General features: G+C 39.5%; 1 protein-coding gene across 1 annotated transcript in view; it reads right to left on the bottom strand.

Moving 5' to 3' along the window:
* wdr5 (WD repeat domain 5) overlaps positions 1 to 24247 on the bottom strand; it is an 86294-nt gene that overhangs the window by 46932 nt on the left and 15115 nt on the right. Inside the window, exons 2-3 of the mRNA XM_028809089.2 lie at positions 6943 to 7097; positions 512 to 620 (exon numbers count right to left, since the gene is read on the bottom strand). Coding sequence (XP_028664922.1) covers positions 512 to 620; positions 6943 to 7023 — 190 coding nt within the window. The 5' untranslated portion in view covers positions 7024 to 7097. The remainder of the gene's footprint in view (positions 1 to 511; positions 621 to 6942; positions 7098 to 24247) is intronic.

The raw sequence follows: 24247 nt of genomic DNA, 5'->3' as shown, positions 1-24247 counted from the left end.
ATCATATGTGGGGGTTACACGTACAGGTGAGTCGGGAGGTACCGGACAAAAACTGAAGTGATTTCAAAGCATCCTGAAGTAACTGTTAAGAACACAAAAATGATTACAAATCGAAACAAAAGAAATAAAGAATTTTTTGTAGTATCAACATAAGACCTGGTAAGGATTATAACAAGTTCTTATATCAAAAAAAGAATGATCTTACTTCAGTCTCTTGCCAGTCATACATCATTAGTTACCTGCACAAAAGCAATGTCCACCACCTAAAAGGCTCCTTTTATATCAATGAATGTACTTTAGATGTGAAAATTAATGAAAACATTCTGAAAATCCAACAGTTAAAATTTTCTTTGCTAGTTTTGAGAAAAAAGTTATTAAGAGCTGTTCTGGAAGAAAACACAGCAAAAGCTATAGCATGCATAGTAGCCGTTGCAAGTCACTTTTGAACAGAAACTCCCAGCGACCCAGAAACTGAGGGAATGCTGTGTAAAGATTCTGACACAGGACTTACATGAACTAGCCAGCCACTCTCCACTCGGACTGAATTTGACAGACGAGACAGCCTTAGTGTGACCTGCTAGTGTGAACTTCAACGTGTAGGTGGGCTTCACAGGAGCAGACTGAAAAGATTACAAAAAAAAAAAAAAGACATATTAGAAGAAGGGCACACAATACAGAATGACATTCATTATCAATACTTACTGTTGAAAACCACATAACCGATGCAGTGGGTGGTTCACAGCTTTCATCACCTGCATTAAGCAAACACTACGCAAACGTTTAATCAGTTACACAGTTAACATTTGTTGATTATAAACCCCTTGCAAACTAAAATCTCACCCTTTGTAAGCTAGCAATATAGCAGGTTTTACTACGAAGACCCTTCAACTTAGCAGCACATTCTTGATCATAACTGGTCTATACTGTTATACCGATGTCACATTAAGTGACTTCTACTCGGAGGGGAAGTCAAAGTTGACGATCCCAGCTAATAATCTCATCATATAAAATCCTCCTATACTGCGAGTGAAGCCATCACTACAGTTGTCTAGAAGAACCAAGCTAAAATCAAAGGAAGTTCAAGAATAAATGAGGGGAGAAAAGTCGCTAAAAAACAACTGAGAAAGGGTGCCCAAGTCATTTCTAAGGTTCATGGACTTCAGCCTTGCACAGTGAGATCCAATACCACCAAATGGCTGGCCTGCCAAAATGACCTCAAAGGCGAAGCTGCAGACTCATTCAAGAAGTCACAGAGGATTCCACAACAACATCCAATGGACGGCAGGCCTCTCTATCCGCAGCGAAGATCAGTGTTCGTGACACTATGATAAGAAACAAACTACAAGACAGGAAACAGCAAAGAAGTACTTGGCTGATTCCTAAGCCGTTTGGAATACCATAAATCCCCAACGAAAAGCCACCCCATTCTGTAAGCTGCAGAAAATGCTCATTTATATTTTAAAACTCTAAGATAAGCCGCCCCATGTTATTAGCTGCGGCGTTACGGAATTTACCAATCCACTGTTCCATTATCAAGTATGCGAATGACACCAGGCTCATAGGACGCATATCTGGGGAGGATGAAAGCCACCATCTAAATCGAGTGGACTGGATGGTAAACTGGTGCAATAAAAACTCTTTCACTCTGAATGTAAAAAAGACCAAAGAAATGATATTTGATTTTAAGAGACAGAAATCTGTATGTTCACCTACTGTAATTCTGGGAGAGGAGGTAGAAATAGTGACTGAATATAAATACTTAGGAACTTACCTAGATAACAATCTTAATTGGAGTACAAATACAAAAAAAATTATTCTCTAAATGCAACCAGCGCTTATTTCTCCTTCATAAACTCAAACTATTTAAAGTAGACAAGGACCTCATGTTATCGCAGTCTGATCCAGTCTGTGATCACTTTCAGTTTCATTGCCTGGTTTAATAGTCCGACGAACCAAAACTCAAAAAAGCTCCAGCAGATTACGAAGTATACAGCTAAAGTTAGTGGGGCTGATGTACATGATTTGACGTGTGTGTGTGTGTGTCAGAGGGCAACGTTAAAGAAACTGGAAATCATCTCAACTGATGACAGTCATCCATTACATGTAGAACTAAAGTTCAGTAAATCAGGAAGGAGAGTCGCTTTGAAAACCCACACAAATCACTCCAGAAACTCCTTTCTTCTTAGTGCCATACGACTTTTCAATAAGAAATATCGGAGATAATGATTAAGGTTTTGATATATATCCTGTAACCTTGTGTTTTTGGTTTTTTTTTTGAGTGTAAATATGTATTATCTAACTGCCTTACCTTTATCTTTCTTGTTTCTATTTGTCTGTTTTATTTCATTCCATCTGTTATTAGATGCAACCGAGAAGGCAAATTTCATGTTTTCTTGTGTAAACATGACTAAACAAAGAAACCTTAAACCTTAATCTGAAGTAAAAGCATCTAATCTGGCACGCCACTTATAGGCATTTGCACTTTTACAGTGACATTATAGTTGAGCATGAACAATTAAATTGATAAAATTTTGCACTTACTTATATCATGCAGCAATGCAAATCCTATGCTGCAGAATTTAAGCTCCAGGTCGTTGCTTTCACGAAAGAAAATGTCAATCGTGCAGCTGGACGCAACTCTGAAGTAGATGGAAAAACAAGTGAGAAACTGGCGGAAAGGTGAGGAAGCTTGGCAAGCTAGGAAGCTTGGAAGCTAGGCGTGCAAGGCGTACAAGGGAAGCAAAATGACCAAACTTGGAGAAGCGACTTAAACAATGGATTCTCGCGCAGCGCGAGAACAATCGGATAGTTTTGACAATAGCCATCAAAATGAAGGCACGAGGAATGGCGACTGAAATGGCAATTGATGACTTCAGAGGGGGTCATAATTGGGTTTGACGCTTCATGAAACGAAATGGTCTGTCTATCCGAGTCAGAACAACTGTGGGACAGAGACTGCCAGATGACTGGGAGAAGAAACTTAACAGTTTTAGAGAGTTCGTCGGCAAGGAAATCGAGACACTGAAACTAACACCGGATGACGTCATCAACATGGACGAGGTCCCGGTGCAGATAGACATTCCATCAACACGCACTGTCGATAAGGTTGGTAAAAAGTTCTTTTCAGTAACTACCACGCCTGGACAAACTCTCACACCTGGACAAACTTGTGAGGAAGGCAGGCTCTATTGTAGGCACGGAGCTGGACATTTTGACATCCGTGGCAGAGCGACGGGCGCTGAGCAGACTCCTGTCAAAAATGGAGAATCCACTGAACAGGATCATCTCCAGACAGACGAGCAGCTTCAGCAACAGACTGCTGTCACCATCCTGCTCCACTGACAGACTGAGGAGATCGTTCCTCCTTCACACTATGCGACTCTTCAATTCCAACCTGGGGGGGGGGGGCTAAACGTTAACATTATTCAAAGTTATTGTCTGTTTTTACCTGCATTTTCATTACTCTTTAATTCTGTTTTTTGTATCAGTATGCTGCTCCCGGAGTATATGAATTTCCCCCTGGGATTAATAAAGTATCTATCTATAAAACAATGGAGGTGCTAGTGTGATGGTGTGTCAGTGCATTACTACCTCCTAACCTCGAACACCTGCCATGGATTCTGCAGTTGAGAAGAATATTCTTAAGGAGAATGTCCAGTCATCTGTCTGTGACCCGAAGTTGAAGTGTCGTTGGATGATACATTGGTATAATAAGCCAAACCACAAAAGCATGTCTACAACTAAATGACTCAGAAGAAAGAAAATGAAAGATTTGGAGTGACCAACCATTCCCCGAGTAATAATGCTAGGCCAAGTTCAAGCAAAGTGAGCAGTGGGCAAAGCCCCCTAGTAAATAAATAAATAAACCAAATAGTGCAAGATGGGTACACACAGGTGGAAAGACACATAAGCTAGACGGGGAACTGCTGGTTCTTTTGTCATTTGCATCTTATTGCTAATAAAGAGCAATAAAAACAGTGAATGCAGCTGTTTATGACTAAAATAAGCAATTAAGGATTCAAAATCTTAACGAGCGAGACAACTAAAATGAAGCAGAAAAATGACACTTGAGCAATAATTGCTTCATCCGCGATAATGGACTTCTCAGGAAACTGTTGCTTTCAGACTGTGGTCTGACGTTGCTTATTCTCCGATTTTAAGGATCTGAGTCCTACAGTGCCCTTTGTAATGTTTGGGACAAAGACATTTTTTCTTGATTGCCCCCTCCTCTCCACAGTTTAAATTTTACAAATCAAACAATTCAAACGTGGTTAAAGTGCACATTGCAGACTTTCACTTCAGGGTATTTGCACACATTTCGGTGACACAGTGTAAAAATGATTACACTTTTTCTACACAGCCCCCCTATTTCAGGGCACCATAATGTTTGGGGCAATTGGCATAACAGGTATTTGTGATTCCTCAGGTGTGTTTCATGGCTTCATAAGATACCTCGGCCTGCTTCTGCTCTTTGGAGTCTGTAGTTGCCATTGATCGACAAGAAGCCAATATGGGGCATCAAACTGAGACATCGGGAAGACCTTAGATTGACCTCAATGAACTGTCTGGAATATCATGAAGAAGAACGCACGCATGGGTGAGCTCAGGAATTGCAAAGGAACTGGTAGGCCAAGGAAGACCTCCACTTCTGAGGGCAGAATACACACTACAGTAAAGCAAAAGCCCCAAGCGCCTGTCCAACAGATCAGAAACAGTCTTCAGGAGGCAGATGGGGACGTGTCAGAGACGACTATCAGCAGAAGACTTCATAAACAGAAATACAGAGGTCAAACTACAACATGAAAAGCACTAGTCAGCCACAAAAACAGGAAAGAGATTACAGTTTGAGAAAAGGGGCTTAAAAGAGAGTCTGGAAAAAGGTCTTGAGGACAGACGAGACAAAGATGAACCTGCATCTGTGTAGTACCAAGAGCAAAATGTGGATACAAGAAAGAACAGTCCACCTCATCCGATAAACAAGGTGGTAGGGATGTTACGGATTGGGCATGTTTGGCTGCCACCCTTCTCTTCATTGATAATGGAACTGCTGATGGCAGTGGCACAATGAGTTGAGGTGTATGGAAACATCTGATCTGCTCAAGTTCCTGTAAATGCCTCTAAACTCACTGGATGGCGCTTCACCCTGCACCAGACAATGATCCAAACATACTGCTGAGGCCACACAGGAGTTTACTGAAGCTAAAACAAAATGGAAAATTGTAGAATGGCTAAGCCAATCACCTGATTTCAGACCAACAGATAGCACAGTAAGGGGTCAAGACCCCCGAAACAAGCAGAAGCGGAAGATGGCTGCATTAGAGGCTTGGCAGAGCATCACCAGAAAAGACCCTCAGAAAGTTTGCAATGTGCACTTTAATCACGTCAGAACTGTATGATTTGTAACTTTAAACTATGGTGCGCAGGTAGGAAATTAACCCTTAAACCGCCGGAACTGGCTATAGTCGACTCCAAATGCAATTTGCCAGCACGCCGGAGCCAAGTAGATTTGGCGACGTACATCTGAAGATGTGAGTTCCAAAATCTGCCAATTTCACCTTTTGGTAAAATTTAGTGAACACGTGATTGTGACTTTTCATGCAGTTGGTCATGCGCTGAAAATATGTTTGAGCTTCAAAACCTGCTAATTGCAACAGTGTAGCACTATAGTTTTAGGGATTTAGTTTCAAAATCTGCTTACGGACCCAGATTTTCCTATTTATCTCCAAAATTTATCTTTTGTATTTAGCTGATTTTGTTCAACGCCGCAACCGGCTAAAGTCGCTTCACAGAACAATTTGCCAGCACGCTAGAGCTGATCAGTCCGTGCCGTATATTCGTTGAGCAGCCAGCTCATGACCACTGCGAGCCCTGGCAGCACTGCAGCATCACTGTCCCTGGGATTGAGCCGCTGCACTAGACTGGCCTGCCAGCGTCAAGCGCTTACCTCTGTGTGTTTGTGTGCAGCCAGTTCAAGCGCAGTTGGCTCGGTGATTTACTGAATCTCATCAATGGCGTCAGTTGCACCTTGTACATATAAGAATTGATTGTTGCAGTAGTTTTTTGTTTTGGTTTTTTTTTTTTAAATAGTTTTTACAATTCATTGGCAATGTATAAAATGATCAGTGTTGCAGTAATTGTGATGCTCTTTGCATGATAAAAAAAATGTGTTTCATTAAAATTTCACATTTTCTTTGTGAATTGTGACATTTACTTAAAAAGTGTAGCAAAAAAGTAGTTTGGCGTCCAGGGGTGCAATAACCCCCAAGTATGTGGCAGTTTAAGGGTTAAGGAAAAATGTGTTTTTGGAGGGCACTGCAAACTACAAATCGATTAAATGAAGTTAATTAGCAGCAAAAACTGAGTACTAATTAAGAAAACGGTTTGAATGAAAACCTAAAGCCCCCTGTGAATTTCCAGGAGACGGAGATCGGGGCTGATCTGAGGCCATTAATTGTGTAAAACACACATAAATAGGGATTATTAGAAAAGGGGGTAAACTCTTTTTCACAGCACTGGTGATAACCCTAGCCAGTGTGCCAATCTATCCCAGGGGACACCAGGCAGGCCGCTCCATTTCATCAATAGCATGTGGTGCCGTTGAACTCTGCTCAGATGCTCCTCTTTACAATTCGCTTCTGCTTGAATGTGAAGTGCAGCTCCATCACAGTTTGTGCAGGGCAGCTAATCTGAAGAAGTATAAACTGGCGGGCACTGTGGATATCAACACACACTGGGCTACCAATTCCAGAACTGTCAGGCAAGCACAGAAGACCATGATAAATAGCTTAATATCTAAAAGACGTCTTAGAAAATTACTCTTTGAGTTAGATTACAAAAAAAAAAATCAAAAATAAAAAAATGCGATTACACCCTAGTGAGGAAAAACGCATTAAATGACAAAAGCGGCTGGTGCCCACCCCTCCCCCGCACTCAGGTGCTTACCTTGCTCTGACTGGCAGACGCAGAAGGCGTAGACTGTGTTTTAGTTGCTTCAGTCTCAGGTTTCTTGTCTTCGGTTGCCATGGTTACAGGGTAAAAGAATGGTCAAGTCTGCCACACGGCCCCAGCACACTCAAAAGACTGCACAACAGCAGCTCCTAGGAATCAAATCAGAATTGTGTTAGTGGCCTCGAAAAAGTGACAACAGTGACACTCCTACAGTCTAAAAATCCTGAGCCTGTCTGCAGCGCAGCGGAGTGCATGGGTGCAAAGCCCACTTGACAACTGTGGAGGCAAACTTTGATGGCATTTTGTTATTCGTCATCGACGCTCTATTGTTTGATTAAGAACTATTTAACTAAAAGAATAATCTTCTTTTGGCAGGTTTTAACCTATGAATTATGCAAGTAACGCGACACTAAATTGAAATCTGTCACAAACTGTGTTTTTGTTTAGGAAGAGAAGCATGTGGAGATAGCTGGGAAGGAGTCACATGTGTGGCCTAACAAGCGGCACCTCCCAATTCAACGCAATTATGGTTCAGGGTGTCACCGTGCGATTATAACGCCAACGGGAACAGAACTGAAAAGCAGTGCGGTGTGGCGGTAGAGGCTCTGGAATTCAAACCCCGAGGATGTGGGTTCAAATCCCACCACTGATACGGTGTGACCGTGAGCAAGAAAAAGAAATGGAACCAACTGTATCTTGATTGTTGTAAGTCGCCTTAAAATGATAAGTAAATAAAAAAAATGTAAATTATTCAATACATTAACTCTCAGTGTGCTATCCTTTCAATATATACGTTACAAGTCTCTCAAATGTGCTATAATTACAATAGAGTATTAAAGTGGTCCCCGAATATATGTTAGGCATTTCCTGCTTGTACTGCTTGCACCCCTTTAATATGCAATCTAAACCGAGTTCTGACATCTTCAAGTAAGGAAGACAGAAGTTTTAAGGTAAAGCAGTTCCACTCACATGTGGCACGTCGATTAGCAAATGGAATGTAAGAACTTCACTGGACTCTGTACACGGGACAATAAGGACCCTACCTGTCAACAATCAGGCCCAACACAGCCTTCTGTATTGCAAAACAGCCCTTCACCTCCTCTTCGTAATTTACCTAAAATTGATGTTGAGTGCATTTGTGACAAATCTCCAGGAAGGGAAGACAGAAAATTTTAAATTAAACCTGCTCTGCTCACTAATGGTGACAGTGAGAAGTGGTGATGGGTTGCATGGTGATTAGAACAGGCAAGTCAGAATTTCACTGAACTCTGCACTCTATACGTCCAAGATAAACAGACAGACGAGCACTAAATGAAAAGAGAAATAAAGGCACTATATTAAAGATGGATTGATAGATCGATCGACAGACTGATTAAAAGGACACTAAATGACAGACAAAAAAGGCACAACATGACACAGACCGATAAAAGCACTATACGACAGACAAAGATAAAAATGGCCGTACATAACAGACAGACAGAATAAAGGCACTATATAGTAAACGGACAAACATGAAAGGCACTATATCACTGATCAGAGTTCCTTAAGTTATATGTGGCATAAGGACATGAGTCACCATTGCATTTAATGAGGACTGTGTGTCACTGTGGGTCGTTTAAGCCACTGTTTCCCAACATTGGTCCTGGGGGCAAACTGTAGCTGAAGGTTTTGGTTCCAAGCAGCTTCTGTTTTTAATTGGACTCCTGGGCTAATTAAGTGATGTGTTATTTCCCAAGGTCTGTGTTTTGGGAACAATACAGAAATTAGAAAACTAAGTTTGGTACAAAAAATAAATAATACATATTAAAATGTACCAAGCAATTATAAAGGGAATAATGTATTTTTTCCTTTTTAGCAATATTTTCATCTTGATTTTCATTCTACTTTTCTAGGTGTTCTATTTAATTAATTATTTACTAATTAGTGGGCCTGATGCTAAAGTTCTTGCAGCCTCTGATTATTCAGTGTGTTTGCCTGCGTGTCTGCTCTGCTCATTTTTAATTGTTATTAATAAGATACAACAAAGGGGAAAAACTGCACAGAGAAAGGGCAAAATAGAATGAAATCAACAAAAGAGAATTAAGCATTTAAATCTATACCAAAAGCAGAAATATTTCTAAACTAGACAAAGAGCCCGTTTCAACAACATAAGATGAAACGGGCACAAGTTTGTGTCAGCAGTGTATGAAGAACACTCAGGTCCTCACAGGTGGCGCAGTGGTTGTGCTGCTGCTTTGCAGTAAAGAGACTGTGGTAGATTGTGGGTTCGCTTCCCGGTTCCTCCCTGTGTGGATAGCGCTTTGAGTACTGAGAAAAAGCGCTACATAAATGTAATGAATTAATAATAAGAAGAAGAAGAAGAACAAATGATAAGTAACGAAGAAGTTGTTTTGTAATGATTGTAGTCCACTTTACTCATTACTGTACAGGCTTGTACTGTTAGTTGATGAATTTTCCAGGCCTATAGTATAATATTGAATGATGAATGTTCCAGTACAATATGGAATAGTAATAAGTATAAGCACCACAAACCTGATATAGGTGTATTGAATGAATGTGTAATTAGGCCTCAAGCTGTAGTCGAAATCGCCTTTCAGACCTCTAGAGTTTTAATCGAAGTCGCCTTTCTCTTTTTGCGGCCGTAAATCAGCCACCTGTCGCAATGTTGGGGTTGGATGTCGGTCTCGTAAGGTTTTTCGGGCAGCTGCACAGAAGGTGACTACGCATTCGGCTTCGGACAGAAGTGAGTGAGTGAGTGAGGCAGGCGAATTATGTATTAAGATGTCTTATAAATGTAAAAATTATGCTGCTGTGCTTTTCTGAATGTAGAATAAAAGAAAAATAATCCCAGCTAATTAAATGAGATGAGTGCTATCAGATGTTGTCACTGATTAGGAATCTGGTTGGAACAAAAACCTGCAGCCCCAGTGGGCCCCCCAGGACCGAGGTTGGGAAACACTAGTTTAAGCAATCAACACTGTTCTTCTCGGACATCTGTCTCCAATTCTCAAAGGGGACATCCCCTCCACTCTGATGACCTGTGGCAATGCCCCAAAGAAGAGCTCTGTCTAATGTCATGGGTACTCAAAGACCCTAAGAATGGCAAGACTGGGTCACCAGAAAAGAATTTTAAAGAAACCCCATCATAGACAGTGTGATACATAAAAATATATATACAGTGGATTCAGAAAGTCTTCAGACACTTTCAGCTTCTTCACAATTTATCGTGTTGTAGATTTAGTTTTAAATTAATAAACTGGCCATTTTGGCCCATCAATCTACTGTAAATAACCCATAATGACAAAGTAAAAACCATTTGCAAAGATTTGCAAACTTATTAAAAAAAAATAATTCGAAAACTACAATCGCTCATTCATATAAATATTCAGACTCTTAATTCAATGCAATTTAGAAGCCCCTTTTGGTAGCAATTCCAGCTTTGAGTCTTCTTGATAAGGCTCTACAAGCTTGACAACCTGGATTTAGGCAATTTGTTTCATTCTTCATGGCAGAGCCTATCAAGCTCTGTTATACTGGATGGCAAGCATCTGGAAACTGCTATTTATAGATCTCACCATACAGATTCTATACGGATTAAGTCTAGGTTTTGGCTGAGCCGCTCAAGGATACTCAGACATTTGTCCTGACGCCACTTCAGAGTTGTGTTGGCTGTATGCTTCAGAGTCATTGATCGGTTACCCCAGTCTAAGGTGGCGTACATTCTGGAACAGATTTTCTTCAAGGACCTCTCTGGATCTGCCTGCAATCATCCTTCCCTCAATTCTCAACAGTCATCTTGTCTCCATAGTGTAATGCTGCCACCACCATGCTTCACTGTACAGATGGTATTAGGCAGGTGACGAGCAGTGCTTGGTCTTCACCAGACGCAGTGCTTGTAGTTCTGTCCAGTAGACCAAGAGACAGGTTCTCTCTCATGCTCTGAGTTCTTTACATGCCATGTGGCAAATCCAAGAAGTTAGCCACTCTACCATAAACACTTGACCTGGATTGATGATCTTCCAATGTATACAAATTGGAATTGCACGCACCTGTCAAGCTAACTGTAACAAATATTACAAAATGGGGGGACCAGGTAGAAAAAGGGTGGTGAGCTAAAATGTCTGCAAATCTCCATAGATGAAAGTGTGCAGTGTGCACTTTTAGTCAAATGTCTGAATTGTTTGATTTGTAATTTTAAACTGTGGAGCAAAGGGTTGGGGGGAAGAGGGGAAAAAAGGGTCTTTGTCCCAGACATCCTGGAGGGCACTGTATGTATAAAGATAGATTTGAAAGGCATTACAACTGCATGAGGTTGTGATTGGGGTGTTTTACATTTCATGCTGGATAAAGAAAAGGGACAGAAGAAACAAACGTAAATCGGAGGAAAACATCCATTAATCGAAGTAAAGTTTGTAACTGAAAAGTCAAATTGACTGTCGACTAGCCAATAAAACACTAAAAAGAATCAAAGTTGAAAAATAATGGAGATGACAATCTGTAACCCACAGATTTTAATTTTCTCCTCGAGATAACAGACTAATTATATCAAGATCTCGAGAAAAACGAAAATTTGTTTTCTTGAGATAACGGAATAATTTTATCGCAATCTCAAGAAAACGGAACTTAACCTTTGCTCCTGGCATCAGGCTCTCTTCGATTGTGACACCTATACAGCTGAAGCCTTGCTAACCGTCTTCTAAAATGACAAGACGCTAACGTTATTATTTACTAAACATATTTCAGCCTGCGCCAGCCCGATTGAACAAAAATGTGACGTGCTGATCAATACAGTTCTGCTCTTCTGTAATTTCAAACAGGATGTGGCTTCAATAAGCCAAAAGTTAAACATTAGATACAATTATTTCATAATTTCAAGAAAATAAGATCTTTTGTTTAATCGAGAGCTCAATAAAATTATTCCATTATCTCAAAAAAAGAATTTTAAAAAATAACGATATTGCACATCCTCTCACGGCTTCCGTAGTAACGAGAGAACTGAATGGAAAAAAAGGAAACACAAGCAAAGTCTTTGTTTATCTACAATCTCAGAAAGCAACAAGACAGAATTGTGATCTGTTATCCCATCTCTTAACTGGCGTGGCGCATGAGTGCCACGGAGTCGTAACAAAGGGGACAAAACAATTAACAGTGGCACGGGCTAAAAAAAAAAGTAGCTGTCATTATGAATGACCTCGGACATAAATTAATTCTCCACTGTTCAAAACCTCCGTGATGATGTCAAAAAAAAGATCGTGGTGTCACATGGCAATATTGCAGATAAAAACAATATGCAATCATATATATAAAAAAAAAAAAAAAAGACAGCAGTACAAGAAAAAGAGAAGAGTGGCCAGATGGACGCCAGAACTGAGGGGTCCGAGCTATGAGGAGGGATTGATGGAGTTGAACCTTTTCAGTTTAAGCAGACAGACATTAACAGGGAACATGGATGAAGGGATTGAAAATCATGAAAGGAATTAGTCCCATGGATTCCAGTTGTTACTTTAAAATAATTTTATAAATTTAGCACATGCATATTTAGCAAATTCTGCATATTCAAATTTAGCATTAAAGTATGTTGTTTTGTCTCCCCTGCTAACTGGCAAAATCTCAGGGCTTGGTAACATTTAATAAACTGTATTTTTAGTATTAAGAAATGAAGCAGCACATCACACTGGCAGTGTAGTCAAGCCAAATATCTGTTTCACTTGAAACTGGCCTCGACTTTTACTTACTCCAGCTGTTTGCAATAACAATGTACTCAGTCCCGTATGACTAACAGTGCCCAGTGCATGCGACGTTTCCAAAATGTATAAACCAGTCAGATAGTGGATGGATGCCTAAAAGCACATCCTCCATGGATGTGTTCGATGTAATCAATGCATTAACGCGAAACCTTCATTCCTTTCTAGGGTGTGTATAGAACACGGTATTAAAAAAACGATTCATCGTGCCATCATTTCACCTCCTCTTACAATATTGTGACACTACAAGTTCAAAGATTAAAACTCACATCTGATCAGCATGGAAATATATGTTTATAGATGGGTGTAGAATTGGTTTGGACACAGGAAGCAGAGGGTGATGGTGTATAGAACCTCATCAGAATTGGCCGATGTTAAGAGTGGTGTCCAGTCCAGCAGGGGTCAATGCTAGGGCTGCTGCTATTTTTAATACATTTGGATAGGAAAAGATAAGCTAGTTAAGTCTGCAGATGATACCAAGCTCAGCGGATCGGTAGATAATCAAAAATCTTTTAAATCATTACAGAGGGACTTGGACAGCAGACAGGCTGGGGCAGATTTGTGGCAGATGAAATCTAAAGTCTATAAATGTAAAGTATTATGTGTAGGAAATAAAAATGTGAGGTTTGATTACACAATGGGAGCAGGGCCATCTTAATGCATGGGCACGCTGGGCAGTTACATAGGGGCCCCATGCTAATCTATGACTTAGTAAGTGGTTGTGTAGGCAGGGGCCCCAGTGCACTGCTTTGCCCAGGGGGGGCCTATAAGGCTGTTAAGACAGCCCTGAATGGGAGGTCTGAAAATCAAAAGTCCACCTTATGAGAAGGATTTAGGAGTCGTAGTGGACACGACACGATCAACTCAAAGGCGGTTTTCAGAAGCCATTAAGAAGGCTAACAGAATGTCCGAATATATAGCGCCCTGATGTGTGCAATACAAGTCACAGGAGGTTCTGCTCAAATTTTATAGCACACTGGTGAGGCCTCATCTGGAGTCCTGTGTGCAGCTTTGGTCTCCAGGCTACAAAAAGGACATAGCAGCGCTAGAGGAAGTCTAAAGAAGAGCAACTGGGCTGATTATGGGGCTACAGGGGATGAGGAAAGATTAAAAGAGCTGAGCCTTTACAGTTTAAGTAAAAGGAGATTAAGAAGAGACCTGAATGAAGTGTTTAAAATTATGAAGGGAATTAGTGCAGGACTGGGACTTTAAAATGAGTTTGTCAAGAACACGGGGACACCGTTGGAAACTTAAGGGTAAATTTCACACAAACATTAGTGAGAAGTCAAGCAAAATGACACCTTTTATTGGCTAACTAAAAAGATTACAACATGCAAGCTTTCGAGGCAACTCAGGCCCCTTCTTCAAAACTCGACTTGATGTTATTTTAGAATTATAAAGTGGATAGGACTGACGAGCTTTGTTGGGCTGAATGGCCTCTCCTCATCCAGATTGTTCTAATGTTCTAATATCTACATGAATATTTTTATATAAAATCAAACTGGATAATCAGAATACAGCATTCACAGAAATTAGAATGCATAATTTGATTAAGCCTTATTTTAATTAAGCACTTGTTTTACTATGTGATTCTACACCTTATAAGTCATTATTATTTTGAAAGTATTTTCCAGTCTCCCTGATATGGTTTAAGCACTGTTAAGCACCAAGCCTTACATGTAACTACTCCACCAATTGGGGAGGATGGGGGTGGTTTTAGCAATAAGTGGGCGTGGTTGGAAAAGCAAACCAGACAAAGCTGGCAAAATGCCAAACAGGTGTCGGCTATTAGCATAATGAATAACAAACATGAATGGGCATATCCTAATAAAGTGGGCATGACTGAAGAAAGGCCGCACAAAGGTGGCAAAATGCCACAAGGTGTTGTCCATTAGCATATCAGGCGTTTCAAAGTTTCTTATCTATGTTAAGCTATGCATTAAAATGTCTTTGTGCTCAGAAACAGCAGCTTTCTCCTGCAGACAAAGCACGCCCGTTTATTATCTTTAATAAACATCTAAACTGAAATCAGAAGGCGATTTCCTGGCTTTGGATATTATTGGTTTGGGATTTCATTCTACAATATCAGTCGCTTCACGGCGCTTACAAAGCATGCATGAAGAAATTTATGAACAGAGTTTGCAATGGAATAAAAGTGGTAATAATGAAAGCTTGTGTTTATGGTTTGGCTTGTGTGTGAGGTTTTTTTAAATAATATACACAATTCCCTCAGTTTCATGACTTGAAGACAAAGTATTTCCAGACATGACTTCTGTTTTTCTTTTTGACACGTGGAGATGTGGTGCTGTATCATCATCATCCCCGTGAGCTCATTTTGTACGTAGTTCTTCTCACATATTACTTTTCCTACCACAGTAACTCATCTACTCACACACCAGTCCAGTTGTGACTGCCATGCCGTCCAACCGATAGGTCTTTGGAATATCAGTATTGGCCGGTACTGAAAGTATCCGTTCCTTTGACATCCCTAGTTACAGCTATTGCTGTTTATCTCAACCAAGTCCCATCTCCCAATTCTTTCCATTTAAATGTCTTACTGTCCCACTCTGAGTCAGTACAGCAAATAAGAAGCCAACAAAGCAATTCACAACACATCTTGATACAAGCCGATTTTTTAACGTACATGCATAGTCAATTTTTTTTCTTACTGTGTGACCATTCCCTGCTTTTAAAACAATACAGGTGCATCTCAATAAATTAGAAAATCATCGAAAAGTTAGTTTCAGTAATTCAATTCAAAAAGTGAAATTCCTATATTATATTGATTCATTACACAGAGTGATATATTTCAAGTGTTTATTTCTTTTCAATTTGCTGATTACTGTTTATAGCTAATGAAAACTCGAAATTCAATAGCTCAGAAAATTAGAATATTACATAAGACCAATAAAAAAATATATGAAACGTTGGCCTACTGAAATGTCTGTCCAAGTACACACTCAATACTTGGTTGGGTGTCCTTTAGCATGAATTGCTGCATCAGTGTTGCATGGAGCCGATCAGCCTGTATAATATTTTATTTCTTTCCTTCTTTCTTTATTTTATATATATGATTACATCTTGCCTGAAGAAGGGGCCTGAGTTGCCTCGAAAGCTTGCATATTGTAATCTTTTTAGTTAGCCAATACAAGGTGTCATTTTGCTTGATTTCTCACTATATATATTGTTCTTGTTTATCTTAGTAACAAACAGTAGCGGTGTGGCATGCTAGACACCATGTGGAATTTTGGATGATTACAACAAAATCTAATGTGCAGTGACAAGTTAGAATCAGGCCACATTACGAGTGGGGCAGAAGACTTTCACTGTACAGTAAGCAGTACATTTGACGAAGCTGCTACTACAACAATGCTAATAACTTGCTTGGGGTACAGTATATGATAAATCAACACCCGCCATTAGAACAACAGCTTTGAACATATTACAGATACTACATTCACAATTTGTTAAAGGATAAATTCCAGACAAAATTCTTTCAGTTTAAGGGTAAATCACATACTCAAGGACACCAGCAGAAAACATTAGGGTGACGCAGTATTACGGCACTGGAAAAGTACTGAAAAACCCAAAAGTGAAAAACCGTACAATAAGAGCATTCCATGATTTTCAGCCCTATAAGTAAACGTCAGCTTTCCTCTCGATCCACTAAACAGGATCATCTCCAGACAGAGGAGCAGCTTCAGAGACAGACTGCTGTCAAATCGTCCTGCTCCACTGACACACTGAGGAGACCCCACACTATGCAACTCTTCAATTTCACCAGGGGGGGTAAATGTTAACATTATTCAAAGTTATTGTATGTTTTTAACTACATTTTTATTACTCTTTAATTTTTTTTTTTTGTATCAGTATGCTGCTGCTGGAGTATGTGAATTTCCCCTTGGGATTAATAAAGTATATCTATCTATCAATCCACACTCCCACATCCTCAACACTCACCATTACAGTTGTGGGAAATCATTTTTTTTTTTTTTTTGTTATTTATTTCGCCATATACAATTTCTTGTATTAGGAATTTGGTAGTTTCCGCATACCCCTTGGGGTCAGAGTGCAGGGTCAGCCATTGTACAGCGCCCCTGGAGCAATTACAGGTTAAGGGCCTTGCTCAAGGGCCCAGCAGAGCAGTGGCCTTTTTTTGGCAGTGATGGGGATTCGAACCGGCAACCTTTGGGATACCAGCGCAGATCCTAAGCCTCAGAGCCACCACTCCGCCAATTCATAGACTTCACAAAATGAAACTACACACTTTGACGCGGCCAGTGCATCGGGGAGGCAAGTGATCGCGCATTGCACCAGGGAGTAGCGTTGTCAAGTATCGATACAGTGATAATACAGTGAAAATGCAAATCCATACTTTCAGTAAGGGATGTCAACATTTGGTTTTACTAGGTAGGTAAGTAGACAGAGAGACAGACAAACAGACAGAACTTTTACTTGTCCCCAGGGGGGAAATCCGGCAATTTTGAATTTTCATAGGCATTTAAATTACGTCATGCCTTCATGTTCAATTAGTAACACAGACAAAACTTTGCCATGGTCCACAGTTTCATGCAAACCATTCAAAAACTAGAACCATACAACTTTTAAAGGAATACTCCACCCAAAAATGAACTTTTAACCTACTTAGCGTTAGACCGGAGCATCAATCAGGCTGTAAAAACAGTGCAAAAGCCTTTAGCCCCGAGTGTCACTCGGGCAATGATATAGACGCATCTAACGTTAGGTTGGGATGCCAACAGCGTTAGTGCCAAGCGTTACTCTGGCAACAGCATAGGTACGGCTTGCATAAGCATCAGGCCCAAGTGTTACCTGGGCAACAGTGGCAACGCATCTCCTCCTAGCCTCATAATGGGGTCTTGAAAGAAACAGTAGTGATGACAATGTGGAGACATAACGGAGGGCTTCAGGCAGTGAAACTGAAACAGTCAGTGAAACCGAAAGCGACTCTGGGAATCCAAAAGTGACACTTGTGTCACTCGCACATGTGCAGTGTGCTATTCATCATTATTATTTATTTGTATCATTAATATACTTCCTACATTTCTACCTTTGTACTCTGGGCTCCTGAAACATATACAGTGATCCCTTCTCGATCACGGGGGTTGCGTTCCAGAACCTCCCGTGAAAGATCAAAATCCGCGAAGTACAAACCATATGTTTATATGGTTATTTTTATATATTTTAAGCCCTTATAAACTCTCCCACACTCTTGTGTGTACAGTGACACTAAACATACGTACATGTACTAAGAACTGTATGTAGAAAATTAATTATGGTTACTCACCAACAATGACACGACGACTTGTTTTTAATTTTACTGCACAATAAAGGAGAGCGTTACAGCTCTTCTAAAGGAGCCTCTTCAGGCAACTGTAACACCGCCGTTGTTGTTCTTCCGGCAGTCTTCAATCCAAATCTCTAAAGCAGATTTCATCCAGACTACTGCCTTATTACGTCCACTTACAACTCGTTTCGCGCCTTGGTTAAAGGACACGGTGGCTGTAGATCTTATATTCTTTTCCTCCTTTTTAAATAAAAAGAACCGTGAACTCATTGATGCCGTAATGGCATCCTACAGCGGCACAACTGTTCCCTTCCTTCAACATATCCGAAACCTTTACTTTTTCGGTAATCGTTAGCATCTTCCGTTGGCGCTTGGGCATGGCCTCTGAAGTAGTAGCAGGAGCAGATCATTTTGGAGACATAACGAAGGGCTTGACTATGCACAAAAGTTAACTCTTTACACAGCAAAACAGTTGATGCTGAATGAGCGAGACAAGATTTCCTGGTTAACGCAAAGTGGAATCGAATTCGGCGTTCCGTCGCTGACCAATCAGCACCCAGGAACTTAACCACATGCTCCGATTGGGTAGCTTCTCAGTCATCCGCCAATACCCTCCCTCGTATGAAATGAACTGGGCAAACAAACTGAGGAAGCATGTACCTGAAATAACAAAGACCCATTGTCCGCAGAAATCCGCAAACCAGCGAAAAATCTGCGTTATATATTTAGATATGCTTACATATAAAATCCGTGATAGACTGAAGCCGCAAAAGTCGAAGCGCAATATAGCAAGGGATTACTATACTGGATGTTGTGAAAATGCTCCTGACTATTAGCACAAACACTGCAGTGTGTGAACACGCTTTATCAGGCCTAAACCTCATCTTTAATAACATGGGGACCCTCTCGATAGTCTAAGCGTCAAAACGTTCAATGCAGCTGCATACAAGTGATGTCTTGTCCTGTAATTATTGTAATGCCCTTATGTCGGGATACCCCGTGCAATACCGCTTTGTCTGCAGCTGGTGCGGAATGCAGCCACTACAGTTTTGAGCAGAGAGAGAGAGAGAGAGAGAGAGAGAGAGAGAGAGAGAGAGAGAGACGGAGACGGAGAGGGAGAGGGAGAGGGAGAGGGAGAGGGAGAGAGAGAGAGAGAGAGAGAGAGAAACAGAAAGAGAGGCCAAGGTCTCCAGGACTGTGACTTTAATCTCCTCCATTGTGAACTGGCCGTCCAGAGTTCATTGATTACTGGACAGACATTGTGGTTTGCGTTGATGTTTAATCCGTGTCTACCTTGATCTCAGTGCGTTTTAACAAGTCAGTATTTATGTATGTGTGCACCAGTTCTGTGTTTAGTAATTAGTGTCATCTCTACTTGTATCTTAACTGAGAATTGCTCACAGCACTTTGCACCTGCACTCTGTGAATTGCGCTATACAATAATAAGTTGCGTTTTACTGGATGATGCCCTTTAAACCATTGAGGATGTATTTAATGTACATTATGCATATTTGTAAGGAGAAAGGAAAAAAAAAACATGACTTATTATTGCTTAAGATTTATTGAAGTGGCATCTTCGCTTACTTCATGTGAGGTTTTCAACATGTTAGTGGCATCGTGCACCTGTTTAATTAAATTAACAGTTTAAATAGTAAAACTTGGGTGTGCAAACTTGCTCACCTGCAAAGAATGAATGCCTTTTGAATATGCAGCTGCATTTAGATAGATAGATTAGCTTCGTTATTTAGTTTTTGTGTGTCATTATAGCTACAATTTGAAAATGCTTCATGCCAGTAAGCAGTCATACAATATGCCTCAACAATTTTAGATTTAATTTCTATGCTAGGTAAATATCACCAACAAAATTCTCTTTTCTACATGATAATTTGTACTCACAAGAGAAAGAAGTGCATCAGTGTGCTCAGGGTTTCCCATAGATATTTGATATAGCAGTCTGGAAATCTCTTATTAGGGAGAAAAGCAAGGATTGGCGGGGGCCCCCTTGAAAATATTACTTTTAATCGCATGACCATTTCCATTATATTTTAGCATTTACAATTATATTGTTTATCTGGTTATATTTAAATCAATTGATTAATGCTTATAACAATTACTAGTACAACACAACAATTACTACTTCTACAACAATGGGACACTGCCATATTTCAAAGTTGTTTGTGTATGTTGCAGTAAACCCACAAGTCAATCTAAAGCATAATAGTATTTTTATATACCCCATAGTGACTTCTTTCAAATAAATCCTAACTTTCCATGTTGTCTGCCATCTTTCATTATTACAGATACGCCCGGAGGCAAAAAGCACGTCACAACTGTGTGAATCTGCTTCTATCAAAGATCTCACCTACGTCAAGCCGCATACAGCGAAAGGCTCATCACTACTGGATAGCTCCAGTTTCAGCCCACTATAATGGTGCATAGTTGTAATTATGAATGGTCAGTCATAGATATGTCACAGCTGTGTGTGAAAAATAAATAAATGGCTTCAGTGAGAGCTCATCTCTTACTCACAAAGCTCGAATCAGATTTTGATCGAACGACACATTGGAAGAACTCGATGCTACACTGGATTTATAAGCAGGGCTGCGGAGTTGGAGTCAAGGAGTTGGTACATTTTTGCCTAATAAATTTAAATTGTAATGAAAAAAATTACAGCAAGTTCAAATGTCCCATTTCACAAATAGTCATAGTTAAATACTTATCTGATGTAAGAATAAAGCCCAGTGCATAGTTGTGTTACTACTAGTGTGAACTTCAGCTGAGCTATTATACAACCTGACATTCACATATTGTAATCTGGATTATGGTACATTACAAGAAGTGTTTTCATTTTATTTCAGATATATTGTGTTTAACAAGTTCAATTGAGTGTAAACAAGTGTACTGATGAAGATGGAGATTTGTGCTATGGCCTGATGGGTGTTCAGGGGTTCTTGTCTTTTGTTTAAACTGGCCAATACGATAGACAGTCAGCTTCCCAGCCAGTAGTTCCGTGGTTAAATGACATGAATATGTTCCAAATATGTCCTTAAGATAATCAAGCACCAGCCTGCTAAACATTAATCAATAATAATACTGTAATAATACTACATTTTATGTATGCAGTAATCCCTTGCTACATCGTGCTTCGACTTTTGCGGCTTCACTCTATCGCGGATTTTATATGTAAGCATATCTAAATATATAACGCAGGTTTCTGCGGACAATGGGTCTTTTTACTTCTGGTACAAGCTTCATCAGTTGGTTTGCCCAGTTGATTTCATACAAGAGACGCTATTGGCGGATGGCTGAGAAGCTACCCAATCAGAGCACGCAGTTAAGTTCCTGTGTGCCGATTGGCTTAGCGACGGTGCCCCGAATTCGTTTCTGCTGTGTTAACCAGGAAGTCTTGTCTCGCTCATTCAGCATCAACATGTTTCGCTGTGTAAAGAGTTACATTAACTTTTGTGCTCTTTTGTGTTTATCTTTGTGCACAGTCAAGCCCTTTCGTTATGGCTCTAAAACAATCTGCTCCTGCTTCAGGGGAACAGAAGATGCTAACGATTGCCTAAAAGGTCTGGATATGTTTTATTTAAAAAGGAGGATAAGAATATAAGATCTATGGCCGCAGTGTCCTTTAAGCAGGGCGCAAAACGAATTGTAAGTGGATGTAATAAGGCGGTAAGGTTTATAAGAGTGTGGGAAGGGATTATAAAGCCTTAAAATATATATAAATAATAAAATAAACATAAGGTCGATACTTCACGGATTTTCACCTATCGCGGGGGGCTCTGGAACGTAACCCCCGCGATAGGTGAGGGATGACTGTATAGCACCTTTCCCAGGCTCAAAGCACATTCACAAAGTAAAATAAAGAAATACTGTATGGAGAAGCAGCCTTCTGTTTTTATGCACCAAAGATTTGGGACAACCTGCCCTTAAATATTTGTCAGGCCTCTTATTATTTTTTAAAGCAGCTGAAAGCATACTCTTTTTAGCTTGGCTTTTAGTTGTTTCCACTGCATTACATTCATGTATTTTTATTTATACTTTTACCTATCGTTTATCTTAATGTTTGATTGTGTTCTTATTTTACTCTTATACGTTTAGATTCTTTTTCTACTATGTGATATTTGCTTTCTCTGTAAAGCCCTTTGAGCTTCATTCAGATGTATGAAAGGTGTTATATAATTATTTTTATTTATTCTCTTACTATATAGATAATGGACGATTCTATTTAACCCCTACCCCTAACTTTTAATGGAACTACCTTAGTTGTCCGCACCAGAATTAGAATTTTTATCAGTCGGTAGTCAGCTAAAAACAGAGCGGTTTGATATGCCTCGTCTTCACCAGGGTAACGACGGCCTGCAGTTTTCTTACCGCTCACATTTCACGTCTGCTCGCTTGACGTATGAACAGAAGACTGTATGATATACAGAGAACTTATCAGAAAACCAGAACAAAATATACAAGCCTTGAACAGAAATCTCTTCTATAAGAAGTTTCTTTTGCATTATCAATTTTTCTTTATTTTTGTGTAAACTGATTTGCTTTCAATTGTGACTAAAACTTTTAAAATGAAGACACTTCAACTGCAGAATTATTTGCATGGACACATATTGAAGAGTCACACTCATTTCCTGAACCCCATTGAAAAGCAGAAGCTGTGGAAGTTTTGGAAACCAGATGAATGCAGCTACACTAATTATGTTTTAATAATATTAATTGTAAATACTTAAAATAAATAATAAAACTCAGAGAAATGTTTAATTCAAATAACTCAATAACATGAAATAATTAATCAATAACAATTTAAATATGCCCGTACAGATTAAAAACAAAAAAAGTACATCGTACATTAATGCATTCCTACTTTGTGGTGCACCAAAAGCCATTCTTTGTATATTATAGCAGATAATGTCCTGTATAGTGTGGCATTTCTCTAAAAGATAGATAGGTAGACAGACAGACAGAGGATACTTTATTAATCCCAAGGAGAAATTCACAAATTACATTTTTAAAATACAAAGCTGCAATAACACACACAAAAACAGAGTACAAGAGAATTTTTTTATAGAAAACTCCTTTTTCCGTTTATTGCTATTTATTACTTGTTTACATTGTTTGCTTACTTCAGTAATACTTCAGTTATTTTAATTATTAATTATTTTAATTTTGTATTTTGTCTTTTTTTTTTTCTTTTCTTCATTATGTAAAGCACTTTGAGCTACTTTTTGTATGAAAATGTGCTATATAAATAAATGTTGTTGTTCAGTTATTATTCATATTATTAAAAAATAATTGGTAAAGTTCAATTTTCTGTTTTTTTTTTTTCTTTAATTACCCAGATTAGCACTGTGGAAAATTGAGGTAATCATTTTATTCTTTAAAAAAAAAAAAAAAAAACTGTAGCTGTGTCTTTCCATTTCTTTGCACAAAGTGTATTTCTGTCATCAACTTTGCTTAGTTTAAATGTAACTTTACTGCACTTATTTTTAGTGTTTAATGCACTGTGCTTTCTAAGAATAAATTCAATTGACATGGAGGGGCGCCAGGCCCTGCAGCACTTTACTGGATTAAGCAGACACTCTAAATGAATGAATGAACCTACAGAATAAGACAAGAAAGACGCAGTTCACACCAATGTGCCCGAATCAGATCAGGTGGGTGAAGAAATCCGATCCAAAGTCAGTGCTGCTTACATTATGTGGCCTACATGTGCTCCGCTATGCACAGACACATTCAGTTTATTTAGAATGTACTGTATGTGCTGTGCTTGCGTTGTGACTGACGACAGACGTAAGGTGTAAATGTGAATAACCTGTTTGTTTTTCCAATTGATGCGTTTCGGTTTTGCACATTTCAGAACCGCAGCTCATTTTCTAAATTTGATGAGTCAGCACAAAAGGGCTACAGTATTATATGTCTTAGCTTTTCCTGCCATGATTTTCTCCACTTCCATTCAGAGCAGAATTTGCATACACAACAGGAGTCAAGAGCGGTGGAACTATACTGTTAGCTGTATTGATGAATGACGACAACCAATTGCTCAAGAACTTTAATACAAGACAGATATTGTGAATATTTGTGCGTCAAAATTTTTTCCTCACCATACCATTCACTTCGTCCACCAGGCTTGCTTTGAAGTCCTGCACGATACACAAAAATGACTCAGGAAGAGATTACGCCTTGAACTTGTGCATATTAACACATAGTGCAGTGTCACCGCCTGCCTCTGAATAATCCTGAG

The sequence above is a fragment of the Erpetoichthys calabaricus genome, chromosome 9, assembly GCF_900747795.2.
Source record: "Erpetoichthys calabaricus chromosome 9, fErpCal1.3, whole genome shotgun sequence".
In the NCBI taxonomy this organism is placed as follows: Eukaryota; Metazoa; Chordata; class Cladistia; order Polypteriformes; family Polypteridae; genus Erpetoichthys; species Erpetoichthys calabaricus.
Note: the sequence above shows the minus strand (reverse complement) of the source record. Positions and strands in the feature narration are given on the sequence as shown.